Source organism: Halichoerus grypus, chromosome 2 (genome assembly GCF_964656455.1).
Source record: "Halichoerus grypus chromosome 2, mHalGry1.hap1.1, whole genome shotgun sequence".
NCBI lineage: Eukaryota > Metazoa > Chordata > Mammalia > Carnivora > Phocidae > Halichoerus > Halichoerus grypus.
This window is the reverse complement of record NC_135713.1, coordinates 149,512,719-149,523,843: the sequence shown is the minus strand read 5'-3', so window position 1 is coordinate 149,523,843 and position 11,125 is coordinate 149,512,719. Positions and strand designations below refer to the sequence as shown.

Below are 11,125 nucleotides of genomic sequence, written 5' to 3'. Positions count from 1 at the left end.
GAGGGGGCCCCCAGGGAGAGAAGGGGGCCCAGAGGGAGCTGTAGAGGAGGGAAGGGGGCCCAGAGCGGTCCATCCGGGAGGGAAGGGGGCCCAGAGGGGGCCCCCGGGGAGGGAAGGCCACCAGGAGACCACCAAGAGCGGGCTCTGTGATGGGGACTAAGGAGCCTGCGACCTGCCATGGGCTCTGGGGGAGGGGGGTCCCACATGGTGGGACAGAGGGGCAGGGGGGCACTGCCACCTGTCTCAGATGCCCAAATAGTGGTCAGGGTCTCCTCACGCGCTCTTAGGTGCTGTCGCCCATGGAGTGCCGGGCGGCCTTAGCGTTTTGGAGCCCTCGCGTGTTCCTGGAGTCACGTGCCCTGCGCCGTCGCACTTCGGGGCCGTCGCGTGCTGTTGGTGTCACGTGCCCTGCGCCGTCGCACTTCGGGGCCGTCGCGTGCTGTTGGTGTCACGTGCCCTGCGCCGTCGCACTTCGGGGCCGTGGCGTGCTGTTGGTGTCGCACTTTGATGCCCTCACACATTGTGTAGCCTCGCGCGGGCACAAGGCCGGCCGGCTCGCTCCGCAGGACCCTCCGACTCATGGCCGCCCCGCTGTCTGACCCACGCCCGGTGCTTGGAGCGTCACCGTCCGCGGCGCCCAGCCTGCTCCTGCTCCTGCTCCTGCTCCTCCTGCCCCCCGCCCAGGCTGCAGCCGTGGCCCACAGGGAGACGCCCCCTGAGCGAGGGCCGCGCCTTGAACCCCCACGTGGGTAGGACCCCTTGGGGCCCAAGTTGATTGCAGTCCTGGTGGCGACTCCGGGGCTTCTTCCTCCCCGGGGTGGAGACCGGCGCTCCCCTCCCCTGCCCTTCCCCTCCCAGCTGTCCCTCCCTTCCCCCCCCTGCCCTGCCCTTCCCTTCCCAGCTTTCCCCTCCCCTTCCTTACCTCCCCTCCCATGCTCTCCCTTCCCCTCCCCTGCCCTTCCCTTCCCAGCTTTCCCCTCCCCTTCCTTACTTCCCCTCCCATGCTCTCCCTTCCTCTCCCCTCTCCTGCCCTTTCTGACCCTCCCCTTCCTTACTTCCCCCCCATGCTCTCCCTTCCTCTCCTCCCTCCTGTCCTTTCTGACCCTCCCCTTCCTTACTTCCCCCCCATGCTCTCCCTTCCTCTCCTCCCTCCTGTCCTTTCTGACCCTCCCCTTCCTTACTTCCCCCCCATGCTCTCCCTTCCTCTCCTCCCTCCTGTCCTTTCTGACCCTCCCCTTCCTTACTTCCCCCCCATGCTCTCCCTTCCTCTCCTCCCTCCTGTCCTTTCTGACCCTCCCCTTCCTTACTTCCCCCCCCATACTCTCCCTTCCTCTCCTCCCTCCTGTCCTTTCTGACCCTCCCCTTCCTTACCTCCCCTCCCATGCTCTCCCTTCCCCTCCCCTGCCCTTCCCAGCTTTCCCCTCCCCTTCCTTACTTCCCCTCCCATGCTCTCCCTTCCTTTCCCCTCTCCTGTCCTTTCTGACCCTCCCCTTCCGTACCTCTCCCCTCCCATGCTCTCCCTTCCTCTCCCCCGTCCTGCCCTTTCTGGTCCTCCCCTTCCCAAGACCTCCCAACCACTCCGTGTCTGCACCCAGCCCACCCTGCCACCGCTGCTGCTCACAGGCTCTGTCCCTTTCTCCTCAGCCTGTGGCCATCGTTACATACAGGGGAAGATTGTGGGGGGCATGGATGCCCTGGAGAGGAAGTGGCCATGGCAGGTCAGCGTGCACTACAGAGGCTTCCACATCTGTGGAGGGACCATCATCGACGAGTACTGGATCCTGTCGGCAGCCCACTGCTTCGATAGGTGAGTGGGCAGTGCCAGAAGCCATTTCCTTGGAGGTCCAGGGCTGCTGGACCGACCAGGTGGGCTGCATCCAGCTGGGACTTCTCAGGGATGGGAGAGAATGGGGCCCAGCACACAGCTCCATCCACTGCAGCTTCTCCTTGCACAGGGCTGAGGGCTCCTTAGGGCCATTGGTTCTTTGAGATAGGTGTGGAGCCACATCATAGGATGAGAGGCAAGGAGCCACATCACAGGAGGAGAGGTGAGGAAAGACCTACCTTCATAGGCGGCTCACTGTACACCTGACAAGTTCACCATCCTGGGCTGTTGCTGACCAGCAGGTCATGATGAGTCCCCGAATCCTCCACTGGCCCAGGTCGGGACTTCTGTGGGAACAGTTCTCTGCCAGACAACCAGGTTCTCAGTGTGCTGGAAACTTGCTTTTCCATATCCTGGCTGAGAGCCTGGAGACTGAGGCCACCATGCTCCAGGCTTCCCAGGTGCAAGATGCTCAAGTCACTGTACCTTTGTTCTCTGTCCCCACAGGGACAAGAACATTGAGGCGTTTGATATATATGTGGGCCTGGTGGACCTCAAGTTTGTAGGCAATCACACCCAGTGGTTTGAGGTGAACAAGGTGATCTTGCACCCTACATATGAAGTGTACCACCCTGTTGGAGGTGACATCGCCCTGGTGCAGCTGAAATCTCGCATTGTGTTTTCTGACTCTGTGCTCCCTGTCTGCATCGCACCCCCAGATGTGAACCTTCATAATGTTACTTGCTGGTCTACAGGATGGGGACTCATCTCCCCACAAGGTAAGATAACTAAAGGGTCAGTTCCTTTATTGGAGCTTGCATAGGACGATGGCTCTGTGTCACTCCAGGAAAGAAAGAATTCTGTCAGTTATGGGGGTGCATAGTCTCCTCTTCCCTCTCCTGTCCTTTCTGACCCTCCCCTTCCATACCTCTCCCCTCCCATGCTCTCCCTTCCCCTCCCCTGCCCTTCCCTTCCCAGCTTTCCCCTCCCCTTCCTTACTTCCCCTCCCATGCTCTCCCTTCCTCTCCCCTCTCCTGCCCTTTCTGACCCTCAGGGGAGGGGAAGGGAGAGCAGGGGAGGGGAAGGGAGAGCATGGGAGGGGAGAGGTATGGAAGGGGAGGGTCAGAAAGGATAGGAGAGGGAAGAGGAAGGGAGAGCATGGGAGGGGAGGTAAGGAAGGGGAGGGGAAAGCTGGGAAGGGCAGGGCAGGGGAGGGGAAGGGAGAGCATGGGAGGGGAGGTAAGTCCGGAGACTGGAATCCCCACTCATCAGTCACTGTGTGTTTCTTTGTCAGTGTGCGGTGCTGTTTTATCCCTGGCTGTCTTTGTTGCGCACAGAGAAGCAGTTACATCTACTCTGTGGGATTGATATTTAGTATACTGAGAACACAAACTTCGAAACAGAGTTTTCTTTAAGATTCTAAATCCATCTGGGAAACCATCTTTTTAAGCATATTTTAAAAATCTATTAGTTATTCTGGTTTTCTCCATAATGACCTCATATTTTCTTGCTAGGTTTATTCCTAGTACCTTAGAATACTTATAGTTATTGAAAACATTCTTTTTTATTGTATTTGCTGATCAGTCACAGTTGATTTTTGCACATTGACCTTTCCAGCCACCTTACAGAATTCACTTTTAATAGCTTGTCAATTGATTACTTGATTTAAAAAATCATATTTCCTTCAAATAAAGACTGTTTCATGACTTCTTTTCCCACATTTTATCCTTTATATGTATTTTTTGGTCTTACTGCAATGGTTGAACCTCCAATTAGAAACGATACTAGTTCTCCTTTTCCTGTTTTTTATTTTAATGAAAATGCTTCTCATGATTTGCTATAAGCTTATGGCCTGGCCTGGAGACTTTAGCTTGATACCTTATACCAGGTTAAGAAAGTTTAATGTCTGATTTACTTAATTAAAAAAATTTTATTGAGGGTAGGGTGCTATAAATTCAAATTAGAAAGTTATAACTTTAGGATGTTCAAAGTAATCCCGTGGTAACAAAGAAAATAGCTGTAGAATATACAGAAAAGGAAATGAAGAAGGAATTTTAACATTTCACTACAAAAAAAAATCATTTAAACACCATAGAAGATAGAAATGCAGGAAATGAGGGACAAAAAGCTACAGAGCGTAAAGAAAACAAAGAACACCAGGCAGGATGGAAGTCTCTCCTTATCAGTGATTGCTTTAAATGTAAGTAGATTAAAGTCTCCAATCGAAAGATAGATTGGAAGAATGGATAAAAATACAGGATCCAACTCTATGCCGTCTTTTGAGACTCACTTGAGATCCAAAATCACAAACAAGTTGAAAATTAAAGGACAGAAAAAGATATCTATGCAAATAATGACCAAAGAGAGCAGAGTGGCTATACTAATAATATCAGATAAAATAGACCCTAAAATAAAAAAGGCTACAAGAAACAAAAAAGGACATAACAGATTAATAAAAGGTTCAATACAGCAAGAAGATACAAAAATTATAAACACTTACACACCTAATGACAAACCATCAGAATAGATGAAGCCACACATGACAGAACTGAAGGGAGAAATAGGCAGCTCTACAGCAGTGGTTGGGCACTTCAGGACGCCTCTCTCAAGAATGGAGCGAACAGCCAGACAAAGGTAAGTATGGAAACTGAGGACTTGAACAGCACGGCACACCAGCCAGGTCTGACAGACACACAGACAGCCGTCCTGCAGAGCCGCACAGACGTTCTCAAGGGCACTTGCGGTGTTTTTTAAGATAGACCATATGTTAGTACACAAAGGAAGTCTCAGTAGATTCTAAAAGGTAAATGGCATAGAAAGTGGCTTCTCTGACCACAACAGGATGAAACAGAAATCAATAATATAAAGAAATCAGAAAAACTCACAAAATTGTGGAAAGTAAACAACACACATTTAAATAACCAATGGATCAAAGAAAAAAAAAATCACCAGGGAAGTTATAAAATATTTGGAGACAATAGGAAAGGAAAGGAAGGGAAAGGGAAAGGAAAGGGAAAGGAAGGGAAAGGGAAAGGAAGGGAAAGGGAAGGAAAAAGGAAAGGAAAGGAAAGGAAAAAAAAAGAGAAAGAAGACAATGTACCAAAGCTTTTAAGCGATGCAGCAAAAGCAGTGCTAAGGGGAAAGATTATAGCTGTAGCATTTGTTCTTTTATAAATACCTACAGTTATAAAAGAAGAAAGACCTCAAATAAATAACTTCACTTTATGACGTAAGGAACTGTAAGAAGAACAAACTAAGCCCAAAACTAGGAGAAGGAACAGAATAATAAAAATTAGAGCACAGAAAATGAAATACAGAATAGAAAAAAATAGTCAATGAGTCAAACGTTAGTTTGGTTTTTGAAAAGATCAACAAAAGTAACAAACCTTTAGCTAGACTGACTACAGAAATGAAACTGAGAACATCACTACTGTCATCACAGAAATAAAAGGATCACAAGAGATCACTAAAATAACTCTATGCCAACAAATTCGATAACCCACATGAAATGGAAAAATTCCTAGAAACACTCAAATTACCAAAACTGACTCCAGAAAGAGTTAAAATGCTGAATGAGTGAGTGAATCAGTATTTAAAAATGTTTCAACAATGAAAGTCCAGGAAAAGGTGGCTTCCCTAATGAATACTACCAAACATTTAAAGAAAAATTAACATCAATTCGCTAAAACTCTCTGAAAAAGAGGAGAGGAGGGAACACCTGCCCTCATTCTATGGAGCCAACATGACACCGTAGCCAGACAAGAACGCACAAGAAAAGAAAAGTACAGACACTGTCCCTCGTAAACATAGATGTAAAAATCCTCAACAAAACACTAGCAAACTGAATCCAACAGCACATTAAAAGGATCATACACGCCAACAAAGTGGTATTTGTCCCAGGAATACAAAGGCCGTTCAAAATACATAAATTGACCAGTATAACACATCACATTCAAGGAATGAAGGGGGAAACCCACATGCTCATCTCAAGTGATGTAGAGAAAGCATGTGAGAGGATCTACCGTCCTTTCATAATGAGAAAGTACCACTCAGAAAACTAGGAATAGGTACTTCCTCGGCACAACTAAGGGCATTTTTGAAGAACCCACAGCTAATCTCGTACTCAGTGGAGGAAGATGAACAGCTTACCCCTAAAACCAGGAACACGATCAGAAGCCCACTCTCCCCACCGGTATTCTGTGTTGTGCCAGAAGCTCCGACAGTTAAATTAGGCAAGAAAAAGAAAAGTCACCCCAGTTGGAAATGAAATAAAAACTGTCTCTCTTCACAGATGACATAATCATACATATGGAAAATTCCAAGGAATCCTAAAAACAAATACACAAAACCAACTACTACAGACCATTTCCGCAAAGTTGCAGGGTACGAGATCAACGCACACAAAAAATCAGCTGGGTTTCTGTCACAAAAAGACATTAAGGAAGCAAGCCTACATCACCCAAAAGAAAAGCTACCTATGAGGAAATTAATCCAAGGAGGTGAAACACTACAAAACATTGCCAAGAGAGATTTTGAAAGACCTAAATAAATATACAGAGAGCCCATGTTTGTGGGCTGGGAGACTCGATACTGCTAGGAGGGCAACACAAGCCAAGTGACCTGCATGTCCAGGGCAATCTGATGGAACCATCAGAGTTCCAGTGGCTTTTCTGCACATGGAAAAGCTGACCCTTGAGTCCACATGGAACTGGACGGCGCCCAGAATAGCCAAAACAGTCTCAGGAAAGACGACCAAAGCTGGACAGACTCGTGCTTCCCACTTTCAAAACATACCGCGAAGTGACGGTAATCCAAACAATGTGCTTCTAGCACCAAGACGTGTGAGCACGGGCAGGCATGCGCATGCATGCATGCGAGTGCACAAGTATGTGCACGCACATGCGTGTGCGTGGCAGGTGTGCGTGTGCACGTATGTGTAGGCACGTGGGTGGTGTATGTGCACACATGTGTGCACATGCGTGTGGGTGAGTTCAGGTGAGTGGGTGCATGCGTGCCTGTGAGTGTGGAATGCCAGACATTACAAGAGAACACTTAGGACTGAAGTCTCTGCACCCCAAACAGACCTGGGGCGGGACGAGCCAGCCCAGCGAGAACTGGAGCTGGGTTGTCAGCACAGTAGAGGCTCGGGTCCCTCCGTGGGGGGCCGCGGGCCGTGGCACCTGGGGGGGCTGTGTTCCTGCTCCAGCTGCCCCCTCGGCATCTCCGCACACCCACGGTGTGTTCCTGCCTGCCCTGACACTCGTTGTTAGGCTGGCGTTGGGGGGCAGGAGCCCTGACTTCCCCTGTTCCAGCCTTGGTCTCAGGCCGGGCCGGAGGCCGCTCGGAAACGGGCCTCTGTGCGCTGTGCTGCTGCATCTGGGGGCAGCCACGCTCCCCTGTGTGTCCGGGGCCGGAGTACCGGGGCCCCTCCCGATTGGCGGAAGGCTCGTGCTCTGTGGGAGAAAGGAAGCCAGCTGTGCTCTTGCAGCTCGGTGTCTGACCACCCACTGGACACGTGCATCACGGGGCTCTCTCTCCGACCCCTGCCTGCCTCCACTACCATGTCGTGGGCTCGCAGGGGAGACTCAGGGGACAGACCGACCAGTGAATGCAGACCTCCCTCTGGTTTCCCAGTCCACTCCTAAGGAAGTCGTTGAAATCATGGCTGACCTCTTTCCACCCGCTTCTACGTTCCACCTCATCCTCTGTGCTCCGATGCAGGCTCGTCACTGGTCCTCCGTCTGCTGAGCTCCATGGGGCCCTGTCGGGGGGGCGTGGCACCTCTTGTCCTCTGTCTCCACCATTGTCCTGGGTGGTCGGCAGGACTGTCCACTCTGGACTGGCTAGAACTCGGCCTCCCAGGCCCCTGTGAGCTCTGGGGCTGCGGAGTCCATGCTGCCACCCTCTGCCCGCCCCACACTCCCTGCACCCTCTGCGTGGATGGCTCAGGGCCCAGCAGCAGGCTGAGGGCGCCAGGGCCCTCTGGGCCACCTCCTCTCTGGAATGGCCTTCTTCTGGTGTCCGCCTTGGGGGTCCAGCTGCCTGTGGGCCTCATCATGTCGCAGCCTGGGGAGCGCCCCTGCAGGGGCATGGGGTCCTCTAGGCCTCGCCTCGTGTGTTGTGTGCTCCTGCCTGGTGCCCAGTGGGAAAACAGTCCCCCCCCCATCCCGTCCTCCCCCCCCCCGTCCCCCCACCCCCGCATCCGGGTCAGCACTTACTTCTGGCAGGAGGGAAGTGCACTCCCCGTTACCCTGGTTGGTCACGGCGGAGGCCCTGGGCAGGTGGTTAACGGGCGTGGTGGGCCACAGGATTTCCGGATGCTCTTTACTGGGCAGCCTCTTCCAGCCCTGCAAACCCTGGGTTTGTGGGCTCTCTATTGCGCTGCATTTCCACTTGCACCGTCTGCCTCTTGACGCGACCCTGCCCCCACAGCCAGCGGCAGCACAAACACGCTAACGTCTGCTTTCTGCCGTCCTCCCTCCAGGTACACATTCATTAGCTCCAAAACTGATTCCCCGGGCGCTCCTTGCCTTTCCCCAAACAAGCACCCCACACCCCTTGGATGCCTGTGCAAACAGCCCCTCTCCAGCTGAAGCAAGGCCAGAGCCGTGGGACCCACGCGCACACTGGCCGGGAGAGCACAGGATTCGGGGACCACCTACTGTGCCCATCGGGGTAGACCAGGCCACACGGCGTGACATGCAGAGGCTCTCTCTTGCGTGCACTGTCAGCCCCTCATTCAGCGGGCTGGGAGAGCCTGGGGCGGCTTATGCAACCACAACCCCGTGCCCAGAGCCCCACGGACAGAGGCGCCTGTGCTCCGGACCTGCTGCAGTGGGAGGGGCTGGCTCTTCCAGCTCCTTTGGGAAGAGTCATATGACATTTATGCTGACACTCGCTGACCCAAGTCAGATGCCCCCGTGCAGAGAGGGAGCCATGTGGAGGGCAGGAGCAAGAGAAGGAGCTGCAGGGTGAGCCTGCCGGGCCTCTCACTGGGCCTGCACTCCTTTCCAACAGGCCGCGTCCCAGAGAAGCTGCAGGAGGTACGAGTGCCTCTGATCCCATTGCCCCTGTGCCAGCTGGTCTACGGACACCTGTCACACGTTATGTCGGACATGCTGTGCGCCGGGGACATCTGGAACGTGAGGACCGTGTGCGAGGTGCGCCCCAAGAGGGGCTTCCCGATGTTTGTCTGCACTGAGCCAGGGAGCACTTCTGGGTGGGCGGTACTCCTGGGTGGCCTGTCCCCTGCAGGCCTCGGAAGCACATCCCCATGTGGCCTTCAGTTGGGGGGGAGAGCCTGGGGTGGCTTATGCAACCACAGTCCGTGCCCAGAGCCCCACGGACCCCAGTGCTGCTGGAACAGCCCAGGGTTCCACGTCTGCCCAGGAGGCCTTGCCTGCTGCCCACCACCCCGCGCCACCCACCCTGAGCAGGCAGGACAGTGCCATGAGCACAGCCCACCTGCAGCAGAGCCTCGGCATGGGCGAGATGGGGCCCCCCTTGTGCAGGAGGCTGCAGGCCCTGAATTGCCCCCTCACGGGAAACCCTCTTCTCTTCCAGGGTGACTCTGGGGGTCCACTCGTCTGTGACTTCAACCATACCTGGTTGCAGGTTGGAGTAGTGAGCTGGGGCCGTGGTTGCACATACCCCATGTATCCTGCAGTTTATGCCCGGGTCTCCTATTTCTCCAAGTGGATCCATTATTACATAGAGCACACACCCCTGCCTTTGCAGCCGCTCCCCGCCCTCTCCCTCATGGTGGGGGCCACCGTCAACGTCCCTGTGACCATGCTGGCTGTCCTGTCAATGTTGTGAGGGCTTCCTCACACTGGATCTTCTTACTGAAAATTGGACAGCCACATGCAGAAGAATGAAACTCTGTCCCCATCCAGCTCAGCCCCTCAGGCCTCTTCACACCTGAGCAAGGTGAGGGCCACCAGCCAGGCCCAGATATGGGGCCAGGTCTCACCACAGAAGTGCAGAGCACCTCGGCTCAGTGCTCTGGGTGAGATTTGGTAAGATATTAAATGTTTACCAAGTGAGCGTCCCAGAAGTCCCGTGTCATCTGTCCACCCAGAGCACAGGCTCCCTCACGAAGACAGAGCATGTCCATCAGCTGATGTTCAGTGGCCTTGTTGGGGTGACAGGCAGCAGGATGAGAAGCACAGACCCAGCCACCTAGAAAGGATGGCCACACAAGCATTGGTGTCCAGGTGCAACCAAAGCCAGACAGAGGGAGGGTCATTGATTTACATGCTCAGACCCGTCAAGAGCAAAGAGTTCCTAAATACCTAAAATTCCAATATGAAAATTGGAAGATGTGAGCTAAGAGTAGGCACACCGAAGGAACAAAAAAGATGAAAGCAGAAATCAGTGGGCCAAACACCAGGGAAATACTGACATTCTGAAAGTCTGGTTTTTGAGAAAAAATCAAAAACTAAGAAATCACTAACCTAATCAAGATATAAGATGAGACCGAAAACACACAAAACAAGAAATGGCAAGGAGAAAATATCTATTAAACACAGACAACTTCAGAAATCATAAGAGATATTGTATAATCCTATGTAAATAAATGTAAAACGAGAAGTTTCAATTTTTAGGAAAACAGTAACTTAGCAAAGCTAACCCCCATAGAGATGGAAGGTGTACATTGGCCAGAGTCCAGAGGAGAAATGGAGACATTTCAGAAAGAACCTCCCCTCCCAGTAGAAGCCCTTGGTTCAGATGGTTTCCCTGGGAACCCATCAAACCTTCCACTGCAGGGCCGTCCCTGTGCTTCCCACGCAGCCCCGACGCGGCCCAGGGAGGGCCTTCCAGACTCACACTAACATCGTGTGCGTGAACATGTCTGACCACACACAAGCAGCTTACAGCTCAGAAACCCTGGTGAAGGACTAGCAGACAGAATCCAACTTCGTTTTAAGATAGCACGCCATAAGCAAGTAGGCGCTATTCCAGTAACGCGAGGAAACCCATAGATATAATTCACATAGTAATTAGTTCACTAAGGAGAGTAATATTAATGAAGAGGCTTTTAACAAATTCAAAACCCATTTTCAAAAAAAAAAGAGAAAAGATAGCAATCACCTGATAATAAGATACACTCCTGCCTTGGCCTAAAAGCCACCCTTTCCTTGTGGGGAGACACAGTACATCCCTGCTAAGGCTGGGTTGCCGGACATCGCTCCTGTGTCCTACCTGTTGGAAGAGTAGCCATCACAGCTGCCCAAGAGAAACATCCAGGAAAGCAGGACAGAGTCACTGAAGCTATCTCAGAAAACAAGACAAGAGCAA

General features: G+C 52.4%; 1 protein-coding gene across 1 annotated transcript; it reads left to right on the top strand.

Annotated features, from left to right (window-relative positions):
• The first annotated feature begins 553 nt into the window (after positions 1-553).
• Positions 554-9,643, top strand: PRSS38 (serine protease 38). Its single transcript, XM_036080760.2, has 5 exons — positions 554-705; positions 1,593-1,807; positions 2,333-2,604; positions 8,843-8,985; positions 9,389-9,643. Exons 1-5 carry the CDS (start codon positions 580-582, stop codon positions 9,641-9,643), a joined length of 1,011 nt encoding a protein of 336 aa, XP_035936653.1. The 5' UTR covers positions 554-579.
• The last annotated feature ends 1,482 nt before the right edge of the window (positions 9,644-11,125 follow it).